This window comes from Suillus discolor (assembly GCF_016758755.1).
Source record: "Suillus discolor strain FC423 chromosome Unknown F5147scaffold_8, whole genome shotgun sequence".
Lineage (NCBI taxonomy): Eukaryota > Fungi > Basidiomycota > Agaricomycetes > Boletales > Suillaceae > Suillus > Suillus discolor.
The window spans coordinates 1-24982 of record NW_024541255.1 but is presented as its reverse complement, the minus strand read 5'-3'; the positions used below and the strand labels follow the sequence as shown (position 1 = coordinate 24982).

At 48.3% G+C, this 24982-nt stretch overlaps 11 protein-coding genes across 11 annotated transcripts; 5 read left to right on the top strand and 6 right to left on the bottom strand.

The window, feature by feature from the left end:
* The first annotated feature begins 107 nt into the window (after nucleotides 1-107).
* F5147DRAFT_606436 (Aldehyde/histidinol dehydrogenase) lies at nucleotides 108-3051 on the top strand. The gene is made up of 11 exons (XM_041432343.1): nucleotides 108-373; nucleotides 431-764; nucleotides 816-998; nucleotides 1050-1207; nucleotides 1255-1350; nucleotides 1402-1526; nucleotides 1579-1925; nucleotides 1986-2167; nucleotides 2224-2228; nucleotides 2278-2454; nucleotides 2511-3051. The coding sequence occupies exons 1-11, from the start codon at nucleotides 179-181 to the stop codon at nucleotides 2602-2604; spliced, it is 1896 nt and encodes a 631-aa protein (XP_041296777.1). The 5' UTR covers nucleotides 108-178; the 3' UTR covers nucleotides 2605-3051.
* Nucleotides 3052-3087: 36 nt separating this feature from the next.
* On the top strand, nucleotides 3088-7484 carry F5147DRAFT_629728 (sterol-sensing domain of SREBP cleavage-activation-domain-containing protein). The gene is made up of 6 exons (XM_041432760.1): nucleotides 3088-3422; nucleotides 3477-4239; nucleotides 4290-4516; nucleotides 4565-4871; nucleotides 4926-5087; nucleotides 5138-7484. Exons 1-6 carry the CDS (start codon nucleotides 3328-3330, stop codon nucleotides 7322-7324), a joined length of 3741 nt encoding a protein of 1246 aa, XP_041296776.1. The 5' UTR covers nucleotides 3088-3327; the 3' UTR covers nucleotides 7325-7484.
* A 201-nt stretch (nucleotides 7485-7685) lies between these two features.
* Nucleotides 7686-8712, top strand: F5147DRAFT_606428 (uncharacterized protein). The gene is made up of 4 exons (XM_041432342.1): nucleotides 7686-7815; nucleotides 7854-8024; nucleotides 8078-8242; nucleotides 8299-8712. Exons 1-4 carry the CDS (start codon nucleotides 7698-7700, stop codon nucleotides 8595-8597), a joined length of 753 nt encoding a protein of 250 aa, XP_041296775.1. The 5' UTR covers nucleotides 7686-7697; the 3' UTR covers nucleotides 8598-8712.
* A 219-nt stretch (nucleotides 8713-8931) lies between these two features.
* Nucleotides 8932-10852, bottom strand: F5147DRAFT_676098 (acyl-CoA N-acyltransferase). The gene is made up of 11 exons (XM_041435992.1): nucleotides 10765-10852; nucleotides 10640-10716; nucleotides 10531-10581; nucleotides 10351-10468; nucleotides 10137-10297; nucleotides 9964-10085; nucleotides 9807-9914; nucleotides 9709-9752; nucleotides 9330-9655; nucleotides 9164-9280; nucleotides 8932-9108 (listed from the first exon to the last, which is right to left on the bottom strand). Exons 1-11 carry the CDS (start codon nucleotides 10817-10819, stop codon nucleotides 9004-9006), a joined length of 1284 nt encoding a protein of 427 aa, XP_041296774.1. The 5' UTR covers nucleotides 10820-10852; the 3' UTR covers nucleotides 8932-9003.
* A 76-nt stretch (nucleotides 10853-10928) lies between these two features.
* Nucleotides 10929-13062, top strand: F5147DRAFT_676088 (uncharacterized protein). Its single transcript, XM_041435991.1, has 8 exons — nucleotides 10929-11112; nucleotides 11165-11306; nucleotides 11361-11456; nucleotides 11509-12446; nucleotides 12499-12572; nucleotides 12626-12799; nucleotides 12851-12904; nucleotides 12957-13062. The coding sequence occupies exons 2-8, from the start codon at nucleotides 11229-11231 to the stop codon at nucleotides 12974-12976; spliced, it is 1434 nt and encodes a 477-aa protein (XP_041296773.1). The 5' UTR covers nucleotides 10929-11112; nucleotides 11165-11228; the 3' UTR covers nucleotides 12977-13062.
* Nucleotides 13063-13988: 926 nt separating this feature from the next.
* F5147DRAFT_629717 (3-oxoacid CoA-transferase) lies at nucleotides 13989-16211 on the bottom strand (the record flags this gene model as incomplete). The annotated part of the gene is made up of 11 exons (XM_041432759.1): nucleotides 15957-16211; nucleotides 15870-15893; nucleotides 15723-15812; nucleotides 15617-15671; nucleotides 15236-15562; nucleotides 15113-15173; nucleotides 14694-15061; nucleotides 14585-14643; nucleotides 14469-14527; nucleotides 14348-14411; nucleotides 13989-14278 (listed from the first exon to the last, which is right to left on the bottom strand). The coding sequence occupies exons 1-11, from the start codon at nucleotides 16141-16143 to the stop codon at nucleotides 13989-13991; spliced, it is 1584 nt and encodes a 527-aa protein (XP_041296772.1). The 5' UTR covers nucleotides 16144-16211.
* Nucleotides 16212-16309: 98 nt separating this feature from the next.
* F5147DRAFT_676077 (actin depolymerizing protein) lies at nucleotides 16310-18054 on the bottom strand. The gene is made up of 6 exons (XM_041435990.1): nucleotides 17685-18054; nucleotides 17455-17633; nucleotides 17079-17408; nucleotides 16934-17027; nucleotides 16819-16872; nucleotides 16310-16762 (listed from the first exon to the last, which is right to left on the bottom strand). Exons 1-6 carry the CDS (start codon nucleotides 17788-17790, stop codon nucleotides 16464-16466), a joined length of 1062 nt encoding a protein of 353 aa, XP_041296771.1. The 5' UTR covers nucleotides 17791-18054; the 3' UTR covers nucleotides 16310-16463.
* A 1312-nt stretch (nucleotides 18055-19366) lies between these two features.
* On the bottom strand, nucleotides 19367-19618 carry F5147DRAFT_535741 (uncharacterized protein; the record flags this gene model as incomplete). Its single annotated transcript, XM_041430150.1, has 1 exon — nucleotides 19367-19618. A coding segment is annotated over one exon (252 nt), but the record flags the coding sequence as incomplete, so codon positions are not given.
* Nucleotides 19619-22197: 2579 nt separating this feature from the next.
* On the bottom strand, nucleotides 22198-23181 carry F5147DRAFT_769513 (uncharacterized protein; the record flags this gene model as incomplete). The annotated part of the gene is made up of 5 exons (XM_041441046.1): nucleotides 22198-22245; nucleotides 22295-22431; nucleotides 22488-22781; nucleotides 22830-22940; nucleotides 23004-23181. 5 exons carry the CDS (start codon nucleotides 23179-23181, stop codon nucleotides 22198-22200), a joined length of 768 nt encoding a protein of 255 aa, XP_041296769.1.
* Nucleotides 23182-23208: 27 nt separating this feature from the next.
* Nucleotides 23209-23547, bottom strand: F5147DRAFT_569298 (uncharacterized protein; the record flags this gene model as incomplete). Its single annotated transcript, XM_041430948.1, has 1 exon — nucleotides 23209-23547. A coding segment is annotated over one exon (339 nt), but the record flags the coding sequence as incomplete, so codon positions are not given.
* A 453-nt stretch (nucleotides 23548-24000) lies between these two features.
* On the top strand, nucleotides 24001-24481 carry F5147DRAFT_649486 (uncharacterized protein; the record flags this gene model as incomplete). The annotated part of the gene is made up of 2 exons (XM_041433343.1): nucleotides 24001-24350; nucleotides 24373-24481. 2 exons carry the CDS (start codon nucleotides 24001-24003, stop codon nucleotides 24479-24481), a joined length of 459 nt encoding a protein of 152 aa, XP_041296767.1.
* Between the last annotated feature and the right edge of the window lie 501 nt (nucleotides 24482-24982).

The following is a 24982-nucleotide window of genomic DNA, read 5'->3' as shown; positions in this document are numbered from 1 at the left end:
CCTCTTGTACAAGTTGTACTACATATAGGCGCCTGTGGGTAACATCACGTGACAACTTACCGACGTGTTGTTGAGAATCAGATGGAGAATCTGCCTTTTCTGTCTTTATATTTCGAACGCGTTGGTTTGGGGTTTTGAATTCTTAAGTTCTTGCCAGTTCTGCGCTGTCGTCGCAGAAATGCACTCGCTTTTCTATGTCTTATTCCATCCGCTAAACACGCTCAACTTATGGCTCGAAGACGATCCGAATGCCAGCATCGTCGATGTATTATACCTCTTCACCACGTTTTCAGCATTTGGTATATGGCTGGTGTTTGACAGATACCAGAAAGCGGTCAACAGCGCAGTGCCTTTCCACCATCCTGCTCCAGAGGTGCGTGTTTTTCATATTTTTCCTATGGAAGATAAAACTCATTCCTCTTGTTGACAGGCGGCAGACCCCAGCTGGGACTCTCGTGTGATACCCAATGCCAACCTACGCTCGCATCTCCAGATGCCCGACCTCCTTCCTCTCCAATTTGGAGGAGGTGGACGCGAATATATCACGTGTTTCGACCCCGCTAACAACCTGCACCTCACTTCCGCTCTCGCGGATGATGCACGGTCAATCGAGGCCAAGATCAAACGCGCGAAAAATGCACAGATTAAGTGGTGCGAGACGTCATTTGGCGAGCGGAGACGCGTCATGCGCAGCTTACTGAAGTGGCTCGTGGAGAACCAGGAGTTATGTGCGCGGGTCGCGTGTCGCGACTCAGGAAAGACAAGTAAGTTGTTTTGGTTTCATTTCCTGTCGTTATTGAGATAATTCCTTGTAGTGATTGATGCGGCTTTGGGCGAGATATTGTCGACGTGCTCAAAGCTAGAGTGGTTGATTAACCACGGAGAACGTGCTCTACGAACGGAAACGAGATATTCGAATTTGATGATGAGTTACAAGAAGTCACAGGTCATTTACGAGCCGAAAGGTGTGGTGGCTGCTATCGTATCGTGGAACTACCGTTGGTGCTTCTTTAGTGACGTAATTGATAAAGCGGCTGATCTGATTGTAGCTCTTCATAATGCTTGGTCACCAATCATCGCATCTATTTTTGCCGGAAACGCTATCGTACTCAAGGCATCTGAACATGTTATTTGGTCTACGGAATGGTTTGTTGGCGCTATTCACAAGTGCCTAGAGGTTCTCGGATACGACGCTGATATCGTGCAGGTATGGGTAGTGTTGATTTTCGTACCACAATGCTAACCAAATTTCAGACTGTTTGCTGTTGGCCTGATCAGGCTGAAGCATTGACCAAGTCACCTTTCATTAAGCACATTACTTTTATTGGCTCAGAGGAAATCGGAAGAAAGGTGAACAGAACGTTGGACTCGCTATTTATATTGTTTTTAAATTATCCGCAGGTCGCCATGGCTGCCACTGAACACCTGACGCCCGTTACTCTCGAGCTTGGTGGAAAGGACCCTGCTATCATTCTACCAGACACGGACCTCCAGAAATGGTCTAGTATCTGGATGCGTGGTATATTGTGAGTTTTACGCATGTTTACTCGTCACGTTCCCAACTGACTGATGTGCCAGCCAAAATTCAGGTCAGAACTGCATCGGTATTGAGCGTCTCATTGTGCACTCGAAACAATATGATGAATTATTCGATATTTTGACGGACCGCGTCGCCAAGTTGCGCTTTGGGTCTGTGTTGGCGCCTACTCGCGAGGGCTACATCAACACCGTGGATTGTGGCTCTATGATCAGCAATGATAGGTTTAATGTGCTCGAGGACCTAATATTCAAGGCGCAGGAAGATGGTGCAAGAGTCGATGTTGGCGGGAAGGAGCTCCTGCATACATCGTGCCAGGGGAAATCATTCTTCCAGGCAACGGTGGTAGGTGATGCCAAACCCAACTCGAGAATTGCACAGGTGGAATGTAGGTGTCGTTGTTGTGTTATATGTTTCGAGTTGCTGACATTGATGTCTATTGATGAAGTGTTTGCCCCAATTGCGCTGCTCATTCGTTATGATGACATTGATGAGGCAATCACTATCGCGAATGGAACGCGATACGGACTTGGCGCCAGCGTCTTTGGACCTCATCAAGACCTGTGTATTGAAGTCGCAAAGGAGCTTCATTGTGGTATGGTATCTGTCAATGACTTTGGGGTGTACTATGTGAGCCGGTTTTGCCTCAATGTTGATTTACTGCAATGCTGATATGCTACTTTTAGCTCAAGTAAGCAGTATGTTAATATCCGGAATGCGGTAACTAATTTTCCCCACAGCCAAGATCTGCCATTTGGAGGCACCAAATCTAGTGGATACGGACGGTTCGGTGGCAGTGAAGGACTTCGTGCACTGACGAACCCTAAAGCAATTGTCACCGACCGCTGGCCATCGTTTGTGCAAACCACTATACCCAAAGTGCTGGACTATCCCATACGCTCACTCGTGCGGAGCTGGTATGTCCCTTTCCTGTGGTTTCCGTTATCTTTGTTTTGATCGGTGTTGTGAACAGGGACTTCATCCATGGTCTGACTATGCTGTTATACGCTGATGGATATCGTGCGCGGTTCAATGGGTTGTTGCAACTTACGAAAGCTAGCCGATGATCTATGGATTATATTTTTTTTGCGGGGTAGCAGTCTACGTGATTTATGGGCCTGAGAATCCCACCAGCAGCTTGCATTGCTGCCTAGTGAGATTCCATGATTGAGTTCAGTTCCACTGCAGACTGATTCTGATGGTTGGTATTGTAGAGGAATATAATGCACAATGCGATATGTGGGTGACTGGTGGGATTCGTCGGCCCGACGCTCCCATAATACCTAAGCGTATGTGGCAAGCGGGTAGATGGATCTCGTTCTGAAACGTTGTGGTTCTTCACTCACATGTAGTTTCAACCGTATTCTGTAGTGGTCTTTGGATTGGTTTCTCTGCTCGTAAGAGTATTATATGAACTTTTTCAAACACCTTGGATTGGTGAGAAGTCTAGCTGCAGGAGTATGTACCTTTACGTGATAAGGGAGCCGTGCATATACGTGATGGGAGTTTGACGGGAATTGTCAACCTTTTCATTTATAAATTACTTCCGAAGCAAGTACTAGTGCGTGACCTTACCGTCAGTACCAACGGCAGCGTCGTTGTTTCTACAATAGCACAAACCCTCCAGACTCTAGTGTGTAATATACTTTCACTCATCCTCGGGTTTACCGTACTTCTGGAAACGAACAGGTAACGAAAAAAACCTATCCCGAAACCGGTGTCAAGGTGCCTGTCAGGCCCGGGTACAACTGACGGTGCTCGGTTCCAAATTTCCTTCATAACCGCCTTCGATGGCTCGCCAACAAGAGTATTTCTTTTCATTTGGACCTTCATTTATGCAAAGAATGCGAACTCTTGCAGACCTTGCGCTAAGGCGATTCGGAATGTGCGTACTCTCTGTAATCATTTTGGCTTCGAATTTGACGCCGGTGGAATCAAGACATTGCGCAACACATCAAATTCGTCTCATCCTCATCTCGGCGATTGTCATCACATCCTTGTCGTACCCTGCACTTGCCATGTACTGGTCGACCCCATCTTACTCCCGCTTTGATTCCACATCAAATGCACTCGATTCGTTCCTCGCCGCTCATGCGGCATATGACGGTTACACACATAGCGATGTACATCAACTTTGGGATGGAAACGCCAACCTCCAAGTACGAGACGACTTCCTCACACGAGCACGTTGTGGAAGTGACCGTACACTTCGTGTTGAACGCATTCTCATCAATACAGCTGACGGGGCAGGGGCACTTTCCCTACAGACTTTGCTTTACACCCTTCAACTAGAAAAGCGGATTCTCCGAGGACTTCTGAATCATGGGGTCTCTTGTAACAACCTGAACTTGCGTCACTGTTTTGTTATCAGTCCTCTTTCCTTTTGGGAGCACGACGAGGAACGTTTGCGTAGTGATAGGAACATCTCCCTAACAGCCACTCATTCACAAGGTGTCACCGTTGCAGGTATGCATGTTACACCGCCGATGGTCCTTGCAGGGCGCGACTCCACACAACGTAATTCTGCGACCCCTGATTCTGCAATGTTCCTGGCACTTACCTATGTATTCCCTGAGACGGATTGTTTGAGGAGTGCCGGTCATCATTCTTGGCTACAAATTATCAAGAACTCGACACAGGAGAACCCAGAAAGTGCGCAAATATTTGCAGTGACTGCGGAACCGAAGCTAATCGCATTGGAGGTATGTACATTACTATTTGTGGCTTGTGCGTGAATCCTAAATGTTTGCAGTACAATCATAGCCTATCCATGACTACAGGAACTTCATCCATTTCAACATTCTTATACCTCGCGTATGGTGCATTTTTTGCATATGTCTCATGGTCAATGAAGCGCATGAACGGTGTACACAACCGTATCGGTCTCACTTTCACGGCACTCGTTGAGATTGCGGCAAGTACAATCACCAGTCTGAGTGTATGCGCATTGCTACGGTTCAAAGTGACCATGGTTCCCTGGTAACGTTCTATATCCTGTCTTGTCATACAAGCACTTACCATAAACAGGAGTCTTCTTCCTATCGTTATCATCTTCATTGGTGCAGAAAATATGTTTAATCTCGTGGATGCGGTGACACGCACATCTATCACACTCCCTGTCAAAGAGCGCATCGCTGAAGGTCTAAGCCGTGCTGGAACTTCTAATACACTCAAAGTTGTGTCCTATAACTCTATTCTGGGCGTTATCGCCTTTTCCTCTGCTGGCGCAATCAGGCAATTTTGCACATTCGCGGTGGTAGTCCTCGTTGCACATTGGTTCCTTGCCCATACATTCTTCTTGGCGGTACTCAGTATTGATATACAAAGGCTGGAGGTAAGTCCACCTGAGTTTGTATACGTGGGTTGGCGCTGAAGTAGATGAGTTCAGCTTAATCAATTGCTGAGACAAGACCCGAGCTTAGCGCCAACTGCGTCTGCTTCGACTCGTGACGCCTCACTGGAGAAAAATGCATCTAACTGGCAGCGAGCCACGCTCAATGCGAAGGAATCACTCAAAGGCCGCGCATTGACAAATATAAGCCTGTTACTAGTATGTATGAGTTTGAGCTCAGTATGTCTACGTGTTCATGGCCTTTCTAGCTCCTTGCAATCACCGCAACACTGTATGTTATGACAAGACCTGCTACTCGTGAAAGCGAGGCAGGATTCATCATTCCTTCCACTGTTCAGCAACGCATACAAGCAGCTCACCGTCGCCCAGATTCGCAAGATCCCGCCTGGCGTATTTGGAAGACGCTCAATCCTGATGAAGAGCCACTAGTTCATCTCCGTCTTGAGGTCCCGACCATTGTCGCGTTCCAGCCTGATACAGGGGCAGACCATGGTTATGGGTACGCCCCTGTGCCTGCACGTTCCATCAACCTCGTTTTCTGGTTCTTCAAGTTCGTCATGTTGCCAATTAGCGTAACGATCGCCACGCTTTATGGACTGCTACTATACCTGCTGAAAGATGCCGAACTTCTCGAGGCACAGCGGAATCGTGCAGAGGCTGATGCACCGTCCCCCAAGGGTGAAAAGCCACTCAATGGAGAAGCCTCTTTCAAGACACTACCGCGTGCTTTTGCAACCGATGTCGAGCTGCTTGCATCAAGCAAAGATTGCGAAGTGATAGCTGCAGTTGGATTACAGAACGAGCTTACCATATGGCACTTCAACGACCCGAACCCTGTACTCATTGATACAAGCGACGTTTTGCTGAGTACAAGCAGTACATCGTTTTCGCAGGAGCGAATATGTACAATCGCCTTAGATGACGCAGGAGAGTATTGTGCTATAGGGACAACACATGGCATGATTGGGATATGGTTCATGGCAGGGAGGAGTGCAAGACCATATGCCACCCTTGCGCCGCCCTCGATCTCGGCAGGGGTTAGGGAAATGCATTTCGCGCCACCGCTCCAGTCGGTGTTGAAGCAGAAGAACGGGCCCCAATCTCGCCCATGTACACCTCCTCCAGGTCCTCCTCAACCAGAGCCCCTCATTGTCGTGTATGAGAATGGAGTCATCACCCAATGGGTCATGGAGGACCACGCGTCGGCGTCATTCATCTCTCCAATGTCGTCTGAGCCTGTCTTGCAGAGCCGTCTTCTACGTGTTCGCTCAGATGACCGGATACTGGCGGGATTCGTGTTGGCAGATGGAGCTCTAGAGCTACTCGGCGTATGCGAAGCTCGGAGTGCTGTGCCAATCCGCTGTGCGTTGCAATCAGGCAACTCAACGGACCGCGTCAGCAAGGTGGATGCGTGTAAAGTCAAGTTAGATGGCAGGGATCATATAATTATTGGCATCGTTTCAGAAGCTGGCGTTATTTCTCTGTGGGATGCCGGGTCCTCTGAATGCATCTTCATCCTGGAGGAGAATCATGGCGCTATCGACCAACTGCGGATATCGAACTCTCGTGTCGTGAATTGCCAGTTCTGTGGCGAACCGCCCATGGACAGCTTTATGGTTTCTGTCTCAATTGGGCATCATGTGATTTTCTATAAGGTTTACATCACATCGCAGGGAAGGAGATGTTCATGCCCTCGAAACAATCCACAACAGTCGGCCATCTTGGAGCTGGCTACGGGCCGGCGCTCACGGAGTAGCAGTATAGCCTCAACTATAGGACCGTCCTCGGTGACATCCACACGGAGGTTATCCTCTGCTAGTACTGCCTCCGCGCCAGACACCTTAGCATTTCCTGTTTCTGGCCACGGGATTCTTTCCCGCAGAGCCTCAGAAAAGGGACTCCGTCGCCTCTCAGAGAGCTACGTGATACCCTATCTACCAGATGAGGATGACGAAGGTCATTCCATCCCCACCGACCCACCAATAGTGTCACGTCCGTCAACATGGTCTAACGTCGCCGTTCTAAGAGCGGGCGAGGCAGCATGCGATCGCGGGGGCTGGGACATTTCAGGCGAAAAAATAATAGGCGTTCGTCGCATATCCCGGGCTCACACAAGAAGCTCATTCCAGCTTCTACCTTCATTGACATCGCGTGGACTAACATCCGCGGTTCTGGACCGGTGGGAGGTCTGGTTGTTCGATACTGGTGTCTCAAAGACACGAACTGCTACTATGTCAAGCCTAACGGACGAACTCCCTCTTTCTCTCCGTCGGTCCTTCCTTTCTTCGATGTATCTCAGCCAGCCACCCTCACCGACTGCGGTGCCAGAGGAGTGCCCCCGCATTCCATTCACGAGAGTGTCGCCCTTCCTTGCTATCCGCGGAGCTGCGATGGCGGGCTTTGGGAATACTGTTGGGCTCTTCCTTGTTTCATGATATTTATTGCGTATGGATATCTTTACATGTTGCATTTGTAGGGGATGTTCGCTATCGAAGTGTAATTTGTCTTATTTACCGTAGCTCTTGTTGTGATAGGATCCAGCTGGGTCTTGTATAATATTGTACTTGTTTGAATAATCATGAACGTCTGATGGGCAACTGCTGAATATTTTTTGGCACAAGCTTATGGACTTGCGCAACCGGAGTCACTACTATCTCGATATGGCCCAGAGTGCTATGGACTCAGTCTAGTTGCAAATTACGGAACCGCACAACTTTTCCAACAATGTTACCTGTCACTCCCCCAACAAGCCATCTTGCCCTCCTCAATTGTCCCACTTCTCCCTCCCATGCTTCCATCTCTTATAGGATGACAGTGGGCAGTAAGATCTCAGAAGATACACTGAAATCGTGTGCCGATCTTTTCAGCTCCCACTATGGCATTTGGGGTGATCAAGCAAGTACAATTTCCAAGTATACTGTAGCTGGTCAGCAATTGGGATGTGGATCCTTGGTGATTGCTGAGTCCTTTACACTGGGAAAAATGTCAAGATGACCAGTGCAAAACTACGAGCTCAATGTTTATCTCACCCAGAGAATACCGTTCTGGTAACCTGCTACCTCCAGATTGAGCATGAGCATCCCCAACTCTATGGTCATGCATTTGCTACTGTGTGGGATTATGGTGAAAACAAAGGTAGTTCAGTCCCACAGTTTCTTGCAAAATCTCACTTTCTGATTCTGTTCAAGTTGGCTGGGTGACTCAGCTTGTTGTCCATAGAGCAGTCCGTCGGCGTTACATCGCAACTCAGCTCTTGCAAGCCCTCAAGTTTCATGCCTTATTCTTTGATGTTGACATTGTTGGTCTGGCCTCATCTCACCCTGCTTCTTGCAATGCTTTGGCGAAATATGCTGGTAAGTTAATGTTATCACCCTCATCATATCAAGATATCACAACTAATAACATGAAGCTGCAAATATCAACAATGTCAATTTGGACTTCATTCATGAACATGCCAAGGGGATTCTGGAATCCTCTCCCATCAGCTATCTGAAGGCTGCTCAACTGAGGGGCACACTCTTCCAAGACAACTGTGACAACAAAGCCATCTCATCTGTGTTCACTGAGTTTTACATCGACCACACTGAGCCTTTAGCAGTGTTGCAACAGTACAAGAAGAGAGGTCAATGGTGCTTGGGTGAGCTCCTCAATGGACATGAATTTCTTGCTATTTTTCCTATTGCAGTCGGCCTAGAGAGCTACTACTAGCTTACCCTGTGTAATCTGATTGGAGAATAGAATCCTGCCATGTATGTAGTAGTAGTTTTTGCACTTTGGCCTACTAGTGTTCTGCAAATGGCTGTAATTCACTTTTGCCTTTCTCCGAGACTGGACTTATCAAGCCAAGGACTACTCTCTTCATCGCAAATGTTAATGATGTGCCAGACTGTTATAGTTTCTCATGTAGATGAGTTGCCGAACGAAGTCAATATGGGTGTTGTCAAGTCGTTGTTAGGGACTCAGTTGCTTTCCATGGGGCACTGTGCCTATGCCATTGATATACAAACCTTGTTTAGTCGACTAGTAGTCGAAACTTACTTCAGACAGGTGGCAGAAATATTATAAGTGCGTGAAATAACAATAATGAGTGCAACTACTGGCATGTTTAATCGCGCTACTTGATCATCTCCAATATTCTCAAATAATCTGCTCGTAAGCTTTGGAATGTCTCCTCCAGTTTCTCCAGTCGCTCCTCCTTCTCTAATTGGGCCAAGATTTCCTGTCGACGAGAGGACATTAATTAAAGGCGAGATGAAGTTGGCGGCGAGACCTACGAAGTTAAAACGATATAACCGTTCCTTGACCTGCAGTCGATATGCTCTTGCAGCCTGAATGTCGGTGGGGTTGAAATGCCTCAAGATGAGCATTTCCATAAGTCGTTGCCATTGACGCTGTAAAAAATCAGAACAACGATCAGAATAAACTTAATTCAGGACTTACCCCCGCCACCTTGAGTTGTGTCCGAAACGTCTCAGACCAAGCTTTATCTATCGGGGGACCCATCTTCCCGGTGCTTTTCACCATACCAGATGATGCACCCACCGGGTTTGCTCGAACGCGAGTTTTCCGTTTTCGTACCTTTCCTCCACCGTGCGAAACCGCCTCGTTGCCAAAGCCTTCTTTCATAAAATTCTCGTTGGCGAGGAGCATCCTCAGGTCATTTCGATCTCGTAAATCCTCGAATGCCTCGGCAGGATCTTCCACTGTCAACTCAGATATGAGGGGGTTAAGGAGGACGTAGTTATAAATTGTTTTATACAGCTCCGCTTCAAAGACTTGAGCATTAATAGAGGCGGGGGATAATAGTATCAGTACTTACATCCATGACCTTGGTGTTGGTACGGTGGTACAATTATAAATTGACTGTGCAAACCATACATTGATGATGTAGGTCCAGTTCGCAAAGGAAGTACGTACCTGAGACGAAGACGGTGTTTCTCGGGAAAGCAGTAGAATTTGTACACTGATGAATACCCAATGAAATGGTATGTGTTCGTGCCATCTTGCCGCTTGCGTTTTTCGTACCTGTTTGCACGCGGTTAAATAGTCTGGTAGATACGAATGAGGAACTGACGACACAAAAAAGTGCCACGCGTCGTCGTCTTCATTGATATAGGAGCCTGCTTCAATGTATAGTAGAATGAAAATCTGCATTCGCCTGTGATATTCTCTGAATCCTGGATCGTTCCATGTCGCCTATACGTGCCTCAGTAAAATTTCACGACAGAAAGTGCTCACGACACTCACGTGGTACACCTCGTACTCAACCACTTCCCGAGTGGCAGATCTGGATCCCGACGTGTTTGGTACGGGTCGCGTATAAGTATGTACGACGCTGCCTATAGGCTGAAATGAAACTGCATCTTCTTTGACACGTGTGAGAAATGCTGCTTCGTCTGTATCATAGTCTGTCAGGTACAAAGTCAGTTACGGAGTAGCAGGTATGAGAAGTGGAACGTACCAGGAGGTATGAACTCTTTTAATATGCCTTCTACATTGTCCACAGTTGTAGACGCATCTAGCTTTTGAGCGTAGCGGACAGAGAGGTATTGTGCCAGTGAACCGGAGGCAAACCGAAGCTGCAGGCCACCGGTTGAATGTTCAGCGCCGATGTCGACTCACGAATGAAGTTGTAACGCACGTCAATTACCAAGTCTTGGTACCCATAAAGCTTCTCTTCCTCTCCGTAGATCTGGACAGCATGTTAGCGTATCACGGGAGAGCATGTATAACATAAAGTAAAAACATACAGGGTAAGTAAATGTCGGATGAAATTCTTCGGAAGTTTCCTCGCTTCCGGGCACCTGTTTGTCCTCCTCTGCTCGGACTGCACAAAGCGTGTTAGCTATGCTTGAGCTCGTGTATAGTGACCCACCTAATGAAAGAGTGAGAGCCTCATTTGCATCTGCTGTCCAGTCTACCGTTGCCATATTTTCTACAGATCGAAACTTGTAGGTTCTAACTTACATAATAATCGTTGGCAAATGTAACCCGTGACGCGTGTCTTTGTCACTTTACACGTGACCCGCGACTTTCGATGACGCAGCAATGACCAAGTTCTGACTGAGCAGGGTGCTAAGGCCTATATAATTAGAGTGCAGACGAGCCATTGCTCGTCCAATTCCTTAAGGTGGCCCCTTTATTGCAAAGCGCCCTATTTGTTGCGAAAATTGCAACATCGCAATCCTTAGTGCGCGCACAGGCATCGCAGCGGCTCTTTCAGGTAATGCCCTGCCAACTTGAATGTGCCATGATAGGCTCATAGGTCACCTCAGTATCTGATCTTCTCTTGTTCCCACACCCCAGATATCAAGATCATTCTCGAATACTAGCACTAAGATGGCACCACTCAATAAACTGCAGGAGAAATACGACTACATCTGCATCGGTGGTGGAAGCGGAGGAGTCGCATCATCGGTATGTCATTTCAACAGGGTGATCGTGTGGAGATCCTGAGTGCCTCCGCCCCAGCGTCGCGCTGCATCTTATGGCAAGAAAGTTGCTCTCATCGAATCGTCACCGCATCTGGGTGGTACTTGTGTGAATGTTGGCTGCGTTCCCAAAAAAGTGTGTCATTTCTTGCTTCTCATTCCTTACCCCCTGATTATTGTTGGCATAGATCATGTGGCATGCGGCAGACCTTGCAGACCGTCTGCGCCATGCAAGCAAAGGGTACCATTTCGAAAATGTCCCTCCGCCCCAGTTCAACTGGGCATCCTTCAAACCGCAGCGTGATGCCTACATTCGCCGGTTGAATGGCATATATGAGAAGAACCTCGAGAAAGAAAAGGTGGACTACTATGGCGGTGCTGCCCGTCTAGTCTCGCCCAACGAGGTTCAGATCACGCCGTCCGACGGTAGCGAGCCATACGTCATAGCAGGTGACTACATCACCGTTGCCACTGGAGGTCGCCCTACCATACCAAGTGACGACCAGATCCCTGGCGCGAGTCTTGGAATCGATTCGGATGGCTTCTTTGACCTTGAGGACCAACCTAAGCGCGTGGCTGTCGTCGGCGCAGGATACATCGCCGTTGAGCTCGCCGGTGTACTTCATACACTAGGAAGTGAGACACATGTTCTCATCAGGCGTGAACACGTTCTCCGCACCTTTGATCCCATCCTCCAGGATACACTTACACCTTGGATGGAGCACACTGGAATCAAGATCCACAAAAATACATCGGTCATCAAAGTTGAAGGCCAGAAGGGTGGTGAATTGACTGTGCACCTCAACGATGGCACACAACTCAAGGTGGACTGCGTGCTGTGGGCTATAGGACGGCACGCAAACACTGAGGGTGTGGGTCTCGAAGAGCTGGGGATCCAGCTCGACAAGAAGGGCGATGTAGTTGTGGATGAATTCCAGAAGGCCCTGTTTGTAGAGGGCAAGCCTCAGCTGCAGAATATATTTGCGATAGGTGATGTCCAGGGCAAGGCGCTCTTGACGCCTGTCGCTATTGCAGCAGGTCGGCGACTATCAAACAGGCTGTTTGGGCCTGAGAAATTCAAGAACGACAAATTGTTGTATGAGGATATCCCAACGGTCGTTTTCTCGTGAGTGTACCTCACCTTCTGTCGGAAGTGCTCGTTCATAGTGCATATATAGTCACCCCACCATTGGCACAGTAGGCCTAACGGAGCCCGAAGCTCGCCAGAAGTATGGGTCTGCTGTTAAGATCTGTGTGTCTGCGTTGTTTCTTTTCAAATGCACCAACATGCTCATTTCAGCATAGACAAATCCTCGTTCCGCTCACTTTACTTCTCTCAAATTGAGGAAGAGCACAAGGAGCCTACCGTGTACAAGCTTATTGTTGTTGGCGAAGAAGAACGTGTAGTTGGTGTACATATTATTGGACAAGGAAGCGACGAGGTATTGCAAGGCTTTGCAGTGGCCGTCAAGATGGGAGGTGAGTGCTTTCCATCGTCATATTTCAGTTGATAACTGAGTATGTGTCAAGCCCGGAAACAGGACCTAGATGACACGGTTGCTATCCATCCAACATCTGCTGAAGGTAATTGGGCTCCATCATTTGGCAGATTTGACATGCTGACGGATGTGCGCAGAACTGGTCACCCTTCGTTAAGCCAGCCACGCTGGTGGGGTCCGGCCATCATATAGCATAAAGTCATGTGTACTTTTAGAATACAAATTTCAGGAGCTGAAGCCGAAGCTTATCGACGAGAATAAGGAAATGACTCAGATGGTCCGATCAGGCACTATCATCATTGGCATGCCACACTACCAGGCATCTCCTTCAAAACTCCGAAGAGCATGCACTGCCAAGTCCCAAACAAGTCCAGTGTTGTATTCTCTCGAAACGATCTACTTCATTGTTCGAAGCATGCGAATGGTAGTACTTGTCTGATCGTTGCTAAAGTTAGTAATCAAAACGCTATATACAGGGATGTGCAAACTGGGAAAGGGAACTTGTTACAAATCCAACTCGAGCTGCATTGCACATAGAATTATCGCGTCAACCAGAAAACAAAGGAGACGAGAGAATACAACCCGAATAACACCAAAAGCCACCACAGGATCTCATGTTGTGTTACGGGGGGTGTGAATATATGCATTCGTGCCAGTAAGCTCATTGGACAACCACAGAGAGAAGTACATAACATGCCTCCAGAAAGGACGCGACACACTGAGCCGCAACATCTAACTCGACAGCGGCACCAATGTTCTTTCCCTCTTTCTGGGTTCGCTTGACCGATGGCTACAAAATGTTGAACGGGCGCATGTCAAGAAGTCTGCCGCTAAAGTTGGGGTGTAAGAGGAGATGTAAAAATATCACTCTTTGGCTCGTAAGGTCCTGCTGCGCAGAGAGGAAGCAGCGTAAACTCAGCGGTAGGACACCACCAGATGTGAGCCACGAGGGTGTTCCAAAATACTTGATGTATAGCCCACTACTTACCCCATCCCAGAGCTTGCGTAAAACACCAACATTCTTGTAAGTTGTAAATGAGACGAGAAGACACGGCGCCTTGAATCAGAACGGTTGGTTTGAGACTGTCTGGATGATATAAGAATAATACATTTAATGCACAAGGTATCAACATTTCCCCACAATGGGATCCGCAAAACCTGAAAGCAAATCAAAGCTTGCTCAGATCCCTCCGTACCTTGAAATCGCACCCAGTCTTCGCCTTGACTTCATCAAGTGTTACGCCCTCCTGGAGCTCGACAAGCTCGAGGTGGCCATTCTTTCTGTCGACATCGAAAACGGCCAACTCTGTGATGATTTGGCTGACAGTACGGGCACCCGTGAGCGGAAGAGAGCATTTTGCTAAGATCTTCGGGGTGCCGTCTTTCGCACAGTGATCCATCACTACTATAACCTTCGTCTTGTCGGGGTTGGACACCAGGTCCATAGCTCCTCCGATGCCTAAGAATGTGATCGACAGTGAGAACGCAGCGGAAGACGGAATGGCGAAAATACATATAGATCACGTACCTTTAACCAATTTCCCGGGAATCATAAAGTTGGCAATATCACCTGCCTGTGATACTTCCATAGCCTACAAGATAAACCAGGATATTGTGAGATCATCCAAAAAACATGTGAAAACGCTCACGCCGAGAATGGAAACATCGATGTGACCACCGCGAATCATCGCGAATGATTCACTCGAGTCTAGCAGTAGAGTCAGCAAATGAAGCTGAATCATACAACTACAATTTGAAAACATACCAAAGATCGAGGCACCGGGAAGTAAGGTCACAGTCTCCTTACCCGCATTGATGAGATCCCTACAAAGAGAGGCTTAGTATGAGAAACACTTACTGGCAGCACTACTTACGGATCCACCTCCTCTTTCGTACTAGGGTATGGCCCCATGCCGAGGATGCCGTTTTCGCTTTGCAGCTGAACGCTCACACCGGGCGCAAGGTATCCGGGAACGAGAGTGGGCATGCCAATACCGAGATTTACGTAGTATCCATCTTTGAGCTCTTTGGCAGCCCGCTTTGCAATACGATGACGCATTTTCAGGGCGTGTTCTTTCTCAGGTGTCAGAGTGGACGGTTCAGCAGAAGATGATGGGCTTGGCGCGAGTGTCGTGTGCTCTATCAGTTTTGGCTCGGTGGACTGAACAATTCGATCAACATAAATGCCTGGAATATGGATGGCATTTGGTGAAAGAGATCCAGTAGGTACAATTTCGTCGGCCTGCAATGAATGCATCAAGTTCTGGCAAACTACCGCGATACCACGACTCACCTCCACTATCGTAAGTTTTGCATTCTTCGCCATAACTGTACCAAAGTTCTGCTGAGCGTACCTGCGCGAATCAACATGCTCAGTGCTCAGATAGGCAACAAAGATGAAATCTTGTTTCCTCACCGGAACACACAGTTGCCAACCTCATCCACTTTCCATGCGTGGACGAAAGCGACATCGCCAGCAATGGCAGGCTCCATGATATACTTGCGACCTCCGAATTCCCGTGATTCTTTCTTAATACCTGGTATCTTGACTCCATTGGCAAATCCTCCTTCGTTGTAGCGTGTTGGGATAGAACCGTCTTCTACTGCTGTTGATGCTCCCGTAGGGGTGAAGAAGGCTGGGATACCAGCGGCATGGGCACGGAGACGTTCAATGAGTGTACCTTGGGGGCATAGCTCCAAAGACACCTCGCCCTTGAGATATAAAGCCTCGAAGGCCTTGTTTCTGGATAGACGGACAATTCCTCTCAAACTAGCCCCAACAAGATGAGTTACTCACCCTCCAGGGTATGAAGCAACGACTTTATCAATCTGCTTGCTGTTGAACAACTTTCCTGTGGATATTCATGAGGTTCACGGATCATGGACAGTTGTGGAAAACAAACCAAGTCCAGAGTCGCCTGCGCCAGCATTATTGGAAATGCCTGTTAGCTTTGTAACGTCCTTGCGCTTGGCTAAGGCGGCAAGAAGCGTGTCTTGTTGTATCCTAGCTCAGTTACACAGTTCAAGATCTACCCTCTAGCGAGACTCACCTGGCACACCAGCTAAACCAAAACCTGGGTATTGCGTTCCGGAATATCACACATCTGGTATAAGAAATGGAATGCGACGATACTCACCACCACACAGAAGGACGTCTCCTGACTTTACATCCTTAACTGCTTCGTCGACAGACTGCCACACCTTCGACTTATTGGGTAGTGGAAGTTCCGAAGGAGTACTGTACCATCTTGCTCTAAGGAAGATGGTTGCACGAGGTTTGAAAACCGGGGCGAACGTCGCTCTCGAGACGCACGTAGCCAACATGGATGGGGTACAAGTCTTTGGTGTTCGCTAGACATGGTAACGCTATAAGTGTGTATTTGGTTGGTCACATGCCCAATGAGCACGAGCATGTTCGGAGCTCGGCGGAGTCCCACTAGCACCAAACCCTGCATGCCGACGAAACTCCGGTGTGCATAGTAATGACTCTTTTTCCGGAAGGATATGTAAGTGTGGATGTCACTCACGTTCCCTCAACCACATCCACACAAGTTATAGCCAATTACTCATACAAGTTCGTATCTAAGTTGGTATGTTCACACTACTGCACATTTAGTTACAATATTACCATCTTTCTTTAGCTTTCATCGTCTCCTTGCAGGGCCTTTCGGTTTGGCGAATGAGGGTTTTGCAGGGTAATCCTCCCGAGCACCATTATTGTTAACAATAGCATCTGCGGGTCCATCATGGTTGAGACCAGCTTTGAGGAAGGACTCATCGAGTTCCGCTGGGTCCGACGTTTCGAGCCTCTTTGTGGCAAGCGGGAATGCCGACCCACTTTCCATCAAGAATTCCTTCACAGCGAGATAAGTTGATACTGCCGCTGATGAGTAGAGCATCCTGTATCGAACAGGTGATGTCGTAGGGCAAGAGTATATAAAGACTGAACAAGTAAGTCAGATGTATCACGTGCGATGCAGCGGGTGTAATGATACAAACCGACATCTCCGCCTGCCTGAGAATACGAGTTCGCCCATGCATAGAATACATATGCTAATGAAAGAACGCGTGAGCGTATCACATAAAGCGCAATCGCGGTGCAAGGAGCACGTACATGGTTCATCACTTGGTATGCTTGAACTCAAATTGTCCACTGTTACATCTACGAAAGAGTCCAGCTCGAGCAACTCGGTTGATGGTTCAATTTTCTGAAACGAGAGGTGAACACCTCGCTGGATGTAACCAATAGGGATACGAACCAATATGACAATCCGACTATCATTTCGCGAGCCAAGCGCCTTCACAGCGTCCTCAGCTTCTGAGGACCAAGACAGACCAACGCGTTGACCAATATGGTTCTTTCTTGCATTGCTGCCTTCATAACTGTTCCCAGCTTCTCGTTCGGCTGCCTTGATATTTGCCATTTCTTGCTCCCGCGCGCTCAGAGGCTTTGGTGCAGCCTTATGCCTCTTGTGAGCCTCATAGGCTTCAGGTGTCAGGTCCTCTTTAGAAATCGCAAATAGGCTGTCCGTGAAAACAGTCGAGCCCAACGACTTGGTCAAAGAATTACGTGTTGAAGCATACAATGTCTGGGCTGATCAGATTGAGTTCAGCAATATCAACAACAATACCTACCTTATCCCGAACGTTGGCAAAATTTGGCACATAGCTGATAGCAAGCCATTCTGAAGGAGGATCATCGAGACGCGCCAGGATATAACATGGTTCCTTGTCTTCAAGATATTCTTGAAGTTGTACCAAATCCTCGTTGAAGGAATCGGTCACTGGCAAGGAGTCTACAGGAACGAGAGACTCTGTGATGGTATGAGATCACTAATGATGCAGAGAGGTAAACTAGCACAAACCGTCCTGAATGATGACTTTGAAGAACCGAACATTCTTTGTCTCGACAGCATCAGAGAATGCTTTTGTCAGCTCGGGGGAGACACCAATTCCAGAGGTAGTGGCCATCACGTTGGGGTAATATTGAGCTGACTTTTTGATGTCAGAGTAAATCAAGTCGTTTGAATTGGGAGTTCTTGGTTGAACCCGTTTCGTTTTTATACTTCAAGTTGTTGTTCAAGGCAAGGCTTGGTAGTGCTGCGGCCAAGTCGTCACGTCAAGGAGGCTCTCATTGCCAAGCACCGCGTTGATCTTTAAGAACTGCTCTCATTTACAATCGCAGTACGTCAGTACCTCATGGAATTGCAACTGCTAGTGTGCCTCGCTAGCACTCTGCTGCGGTAATTACCGCGACGTTCCAAACTAATTTAAATTGGCTAAGGGTAATTATGTAAGCTCAAGTACCATTGGCGTATCTTAATTCTAATCAGGCTGGGAACTATACTTGCTTCATGCATATATCAACTGCGTATTCCGAAGTTTGCAGTTCAGATGCAGTTCAGATGATAGGATATCAATATTGAGATCTGAGGCACGTCCGGATATTGCAAGCCATCCGAGTCGGTGGTTAACTTACATGGGCCGCGTCCAGTAAGAGATTCAGAAACATGTCGGAAATTTCGGCAGCTGCGCCATGGGAAGGGGAGGATTACAAACGGTCCAAACGGTCTGACCGTTTTTGCAACTCCGCCAGACCGTTTGGACCTTTTCCTAAGCACGTGACTTTTGTCGTCACGTGACACGTTGGAGTTTTGCCCTAAGACGAACATTTTGCCTCTAAGACGAAGGTATTCAGCTCAAAGGACGAGACTGGGACGCGCAGATTTTCGAGCAATAGACAGTACCATTCGTAGCGCGAAGACCTTGCGATGATTGTGATTGAAAAAAGTAAACTATTAGGTGCGTAAATGATCTGTAAGAAGACAAAGGCATGAAATGAATTAAAATGCAAACACCAATCTCGAACGAAACTACGGCTGCTGCAGGAAATTGATCCTCAACCACTGCTTGTCGTCGCGGACAACGATGCAATCACGAGGGGTCGATGGGTCCACGATGAAGTCTGTAAACAGCCAGAAAAGCACTGCACCATCCTCGTGGATCTCAGTGCGTGAGACAAGCAGCTTCGCGAAGGCCTCCGTTTCAAGCAAGTCCATCTCTCCCGGTCCCTGCAAGGAAACATACTCATAGACACGCTGAACAGCCAACAAAAATGCGTGCGGATGGAATGTGTGGCCTTCGGAGAACAGACCTTGAGGCTGAGGCCAGGGAGGGAGATCTTCACCGCTGTTCTTTGACACCTGCTTGATGCCATCAGCACAGTAGCCCGCTTGTGGTTGAGTGGCGAGTTTTCAGGGCCAGGGTACATGATCGTTTGGCAGCGTGAGCATGTCTGCGCCTTTCGGGGCTAAACAGCAAAAATTTCAGCATGAAACTTGGTGTTGAACTTGAGTGAACTGACCTTTTTCCCTCGCTCCTGCTTGACAAGAGGTACAACAGAACAATGGTGGCGCCAAAATGTCTCATTGTTCCTCTTTGCTGTGTGTTCATAATCCAGATGTCAGAAAATTACAGAGTGATGCAAGAGAAATATTGATAAACTCACAGGTATATTCATCTCTGATGATGCGGTTCATCAGTTGGGCTCGATGTCACCCAGTGCACGTAGGAGGGCTTGTGGGTTCTTCTGAATGACCGACCGGCCAGCTGTCTGTGTGAGACGACGGTTGTACTCCTCTGTTGCCAGCACCCAGCGCTTCGAAGTCATTTGATATGACAGCCATTTGAACTCGGCCCGCATGTCCATAAACAGGTAGAACTCGTCTGAATTTTGAAGGGTCAGTGAGCGAGGATCAATACCTGTAGCAATGGAGAATAAGTGCTGAGACCGGGTAATTGTGGTTGTTGATGCCAGCACTGGGGCAATCCTGTGAGAATTCGGGAGGAAGTTTTCGCGTGTAACGTTGGTCGGGTGTGATTGCACATACCTCTGCAGTAAGCCCCAGGAATCACTGGGTGATCACTGGTGACTGCTGGGTGACCCCCAGTAATGCGTTGCTGATGCCAGCGCTGGGGGTAATGGTGTTGCTGATACCAGTGCTGGGGCAATCCTGTGAGAATTAGGGAGGAAGTTTCGCGTGTAACATTGGTTGGGTGTGAGGGATGGGACATACCTCTGCAGTAGCACCAGGAATCACTGGGCGATCCTCCAAGAATTTGGGAGGAAGTTTTCATGTGTAACGTTGGTCAGGTGTGATTGAGTTGTTGATGCCAGCGCTGGTGACTGCTGGATGACCCTGTGAGAATTTGGGAGGAAGTTTTCGTGAGTATCATTGATCAAGGATGGTGGTATGACAACATACCTCTGTGACAGGCCTGTGGAGCTCTCTGGGTCGCATTACAATGCAACCAGAAGAAAAGTAGCCATTGAGTGTCTTGGTGCCAGCTGAAACCAAAGTCCGTGGTCGTTTTGAAGTATTGCCGCTGTCCAACTCATCATTGGCGTCAAAGGAGACACAAGAGACCTTGCGTTTGGTTGGAGAGGCAGGTATGACTTGGTAGCATGTGGCAGCAGCAGGCTGTGTAGCAGGTTGGTCAAGGAGCGCCGGATCAATCTGCCAGTCTTCGATCATGATGCTGCGGCTGGCTTCGGTCGCAAAATCTATAGTCCCACCAGTAAAGCTATCTGTGCAAACTTCAAAGTTATGTGTGAGTGTGAGTTCGGCGTCTGCAGTCTCTTCCTTGACGAGCAACCACCAAATGTAGTTTGTATTATCTGACGCTACAAGTCCAAAGGTCTCGCTGGAGTCCACATCTGGGAGTTCTGGTAGAGGAAGCAGCCGTGTGTCCTTCTCACGCAGTCCGTTGTAGAGTCTTGCAATGTGGTTAGAGAGCTGGATGTGATGGGAGCCGTGAGTGAATTGACAAAGGGCGTCATTTGACGCCTACTGGAAGCGACCCTAATGTTTCGACGGAGGACAAAGTCGTGACCCAAGCGCAGACAGCATCACGATCCCACTCGGTTGGGCACGCTGCAACGAGTTCCAGCCCTTGTGGGTGCCCTCAATGGGGCTGCCATCAGACCGGATGTCTTGATCTGAGCGCTCAAGACACCCTTTTTGGACGTGTTTAAGTTGTTCTTGATGTACCTAGCAGGATATGACACTGTGAGACTCCATTTCCACTGCTAATGAAGCAGGCAGACTTACCTTCTGAGCCGCTGCTGACCACACACCTTTTTCAGCCCATTTGTCAAACACTGCAACAAGGCGCCGCTCTTGTTCACCACAATCCCAGTACTCTGCTCCACATCCATGTTCTGCGTGTTTCTTGAGGATCGCACCCAAAATATCGGCAGCGATGGCACTATGGAATGGGCTCTTGCTGGTGTTCAAGATTGCAGCAATGTATCTTCGTTTGGTGAGGGTTCCTGTTAGTGAGAGCAGTATAGCTCATGCTGAAGTTACATACCTTGCACTAAAATGCCAGACATCCAGCTTAGCCTCTGTCTCAGGCATGGCAGAAGCCACCGCGCCATGTATGTGGCAGCAGTTGTTGGTGACCATCATCTTTGGTTGCGGGAGGTTGAGGACATCATGGCGCCGCTTGAGGCCACGCAGTAGCTCCGTGATCTCGGCATTCGCGCGTGTCTGACAGAAACACTTGCAAACAGGGCGTTGAAGGTGAGGAATCTTGACTATAGGTGAAACGCTAAAGCTAACGGGGGTTCTACAGTAAGACCAGGATATGAGAATACGACTCGACCCAAAGGACAGCTACTGAGAGAAGTTCCTCTTTAATGTAATGGAGGGAGTCTTCGTCAACTAGACGGGTGGTAACAGGCGCGCGAAGGCGCGAGAAGATAATGCGCACATAGGCGCGAGTAAGTGATGCGAAGGCACGTGAAGGGCGCGCGCGAGCGAAAGATGCGAGGGGCGCGCGCGTATGCGGAAGCGTGCTTTTGAGTGATGGGGGAGAGTGTTCAAGTATAGCAGATGCGCAAGCGATGGTAGAATAGTGAAGTATAATCGGATTTCAAGTACTAAGGTGCACTATACAATTTGCAGTATACTCAGATAAGGGAGAAGGGAAGGAAGTAAGTTAAAAGGAACTTTCCCTCTATTTAAGAAGGGAGATTATGCTATGTGGCGCGCTTCCGAGCGTGGTACCGAACCGAGTAACCATATCAACTCTAAATATATTCTAAAGCCTATGATAGACTTTCTGTATGTAAGCGCGGAGATCGGACCGAAGGTACGTCAATTCAGTGAAAGGGATAAGAATAACGTACCAGTAAATCAGCGAGGACATAGGACAGACAGACGGACAAGGGTACAACGGCCTAAGGGGAGGCGCACGAGTGCGCGTGAAAGGCGCGAGTGCGTGTAAGGCGCGTGAACGAGGCGCGTACGTAGGGCGCGTGCGTGAGAGCATGTATGACTGATCCTTCGGATAAGAGCTGGAACGTGTAGGGAATTATGTGGGTAATAGGGCCGTATATTCTGCATTGAGAGGCGCGAGTCTCTACAGCGTATCAGCGTCAACTTTTTCAAAGTCAGATGGAAGTACTCACCCAAGCAATGATCTCGTTGCTTTCATTCAGCACAGTGAGTATCCCGCCCTTGATCTCCCTTGTCTTTTGCCCATCCTTGTTTGTGAGTGTGGCCTTGTTTGATGCTTTGAAAGTGTTGTCGAGAGAACTGCATATTGCTGACAAACAAATGGTGAGTGCGTAAGTCTATTTGTGTATTTGGTCTTGTACTTACCAGATAGTGACTTCAAATACAGCGCACTCTCATCCTGCCTGGTGCGAGTCAAAAAATCAACGAAGACCTCGGTTATTATTTCATTTGGGATCGACTTGTTATCGTAGCCGAGCTGGTCATCTGGTTCTGAGAACGCTTGAAGCCCAGATCCTGCGGTCATGCTACCAGTGGCGCCATGGTTAAAGTAATGTCCGAGTCCAAGCGTGCGTGAGTTTGAGCTGTTTGAAGATTCGTAAGTGCTGACTGCTTCAAGATATTCCAGCATTTGGCGCTTATATTCGAATAGATGCAGCTCTATAAGTGCGTTGAGCTGCTGCATCGATGACGTAGCACGATACTTACGTTGGATGCGTTCTTCAAGACCTGCAGATGTCGAAGATGGCCGTAACTCGACGAGCAGGTCGAACAAGTCCTGTGTCAATGCACACCAGTAGAAAAAGATCAGTATGCCCCCTGCCGAGGTCTGAATACATCAGATCAACTGACACAGGTCTTCTGCCGGTGCACAAGACTCACGCGGTATTCTCCAGTGCTCCCAGGACTTCCAATACATGGCACTGGTCGTCGTGAAGCAATAGCCCTCGATGCTTGAGTTCACCAAGTCCAAATGGTGAGTGGTGCTGTTTCTGGTTTTCGGCTTCGACTTTGATGTCTCCTTGCAGCGGTTGCACCGCAGTTGTGCACCGAGAGCCATCTCTTCACAGAGTATACCATGGAGTTCTCAAGGTCCTTTGCTCATCCATCCCTCCCAAGTCGTGTCCTTGTCAGACCCGCATCTCAGACACCGTGCAAGCTGTGGGTAGTAGAACGGGTGCACAATATTGAGTGGCGTGAGGTACTGTATTGTCGGATCAATGGCTCCACCACCTGACCACTTCTGGATGTGCAGGTAGGATGGAGGCATAAACCAAGGCCCAAGCAACGGTATGTTGACTCCCAGCTTGTTGGTCTTGCCTTTCTTTGACCGTCTTCTCGTCTTCTCCCACAGGAACTGGACGTACTCGACAATCTCAGATTCCCACTGTAGCTGAAACTGCGGACGTGAGTTGTTCATATGGCTGTGTGCCTCATTCCATGTGCTGATATGTTTTCTACCTTTTTTTTTGGTTAGTCGAAGGAGGTACCGAGTGCGCGCACTTCAAGCCGTTCAAGAGAATAAACTCACACTAACCCTCCAATTCTTCTCGAAGGTGTTTTTTCTCGAGAGGAGAGATGGCTGTCGAGTTCTTGAGAAGAGTAAGGATTGTTTTCAGTTCGAAGACCGACATGAGTGCAATGTGTGTACTTGGGTGGCGGGGATGGAATGACAACGTTTTAGGGGTCGGGATTCTTTTATCTTAACTACTTCAACCACCACACTGCCAATATTCAAATTTGTGTTAACTGCCGCACTGAATCACCATTTGATTCTATTTTCTAATTGGTGGGTTGAGAACATTTAATTTTCCTAGCTATCGTCCATTCAGGGAAGCAAATTCAAGCTAATGAGAGCTAGTACACAGTAATATACTCAATGACCCCACACTTGCATACTTCCTCGAAAACGGGTGCTGGCGCTGGCCAGACAAGCAAGATCGAAGATACCGAGAAAGCTGTCACCATCAACAGCAGCTTGGAGGCCAACACCAGGATTCCTCAACATAGACCCTCAAATCCACACTGTGGATATCGCACAGTTCACGCAGTTCGCTTCGAAGAGAAAGTGGTGAGACTTGCAAACCGCTCAGGCTTCCAGCCAGGCATGATCCGAGACGTGTACAAACACGAGCACCTTCAAGCAGGCAGAAAACATTACCAAGGCCATGCGGGTCGCCGCTGTGAAGTGCGCCACATCAAAAATCCGAAGGCGGGTGACACTGTATGGTGATGGTGAGTATGGTGACAGTGAGGACGGAGATGGAGAGGAGGAAGAGGAAGAGGAGGAGGAAGAAGAAGAAAACAAAAACGACGGGGACAAGAATGAGGACAAGGATGTCAAAGACGAGGACGAGTGAAATATATAGAAAGAGTAAGTAAATGTGAGTTAATATTCGATCGAGAGTAAGTAGACATTTGTGTGTGAGTTATTGTATGGGTGATGTAAAAAAGAATTCGATTGATATAAGAAAGAGGTACGGTAGGTATATAAGAAAGGGTAGAGTAGGTAGACGAGTGAGAGAATAACGCACCATTGAACAATGCACCATGGTTGAGTGCGAGCGGATGTGTGAGGTGAGTGCGAGCGGTGAGAGGGATGTGCGAGCGGATGTGGGAGTGGTGAGTGGTAGGACGACAAGGACGACGGTCCAGAGCTGGTAGGACAACAGTCCTAAGGAAGATAAGATGAATGTTAGTATCCAGTACAAGAATAGTATAGCCTACCACGATGTTTAGAGGTGGCATTGAGCGAGAGGGACGCGAGCGGATGTGGGAGTGGTGAGTGGTAGGACAACGGTCCAGAGCTGGTAGGATGACAGTCCTAAGGAAGGTAAGATGATGTTAGTAGCGTCCAGTAC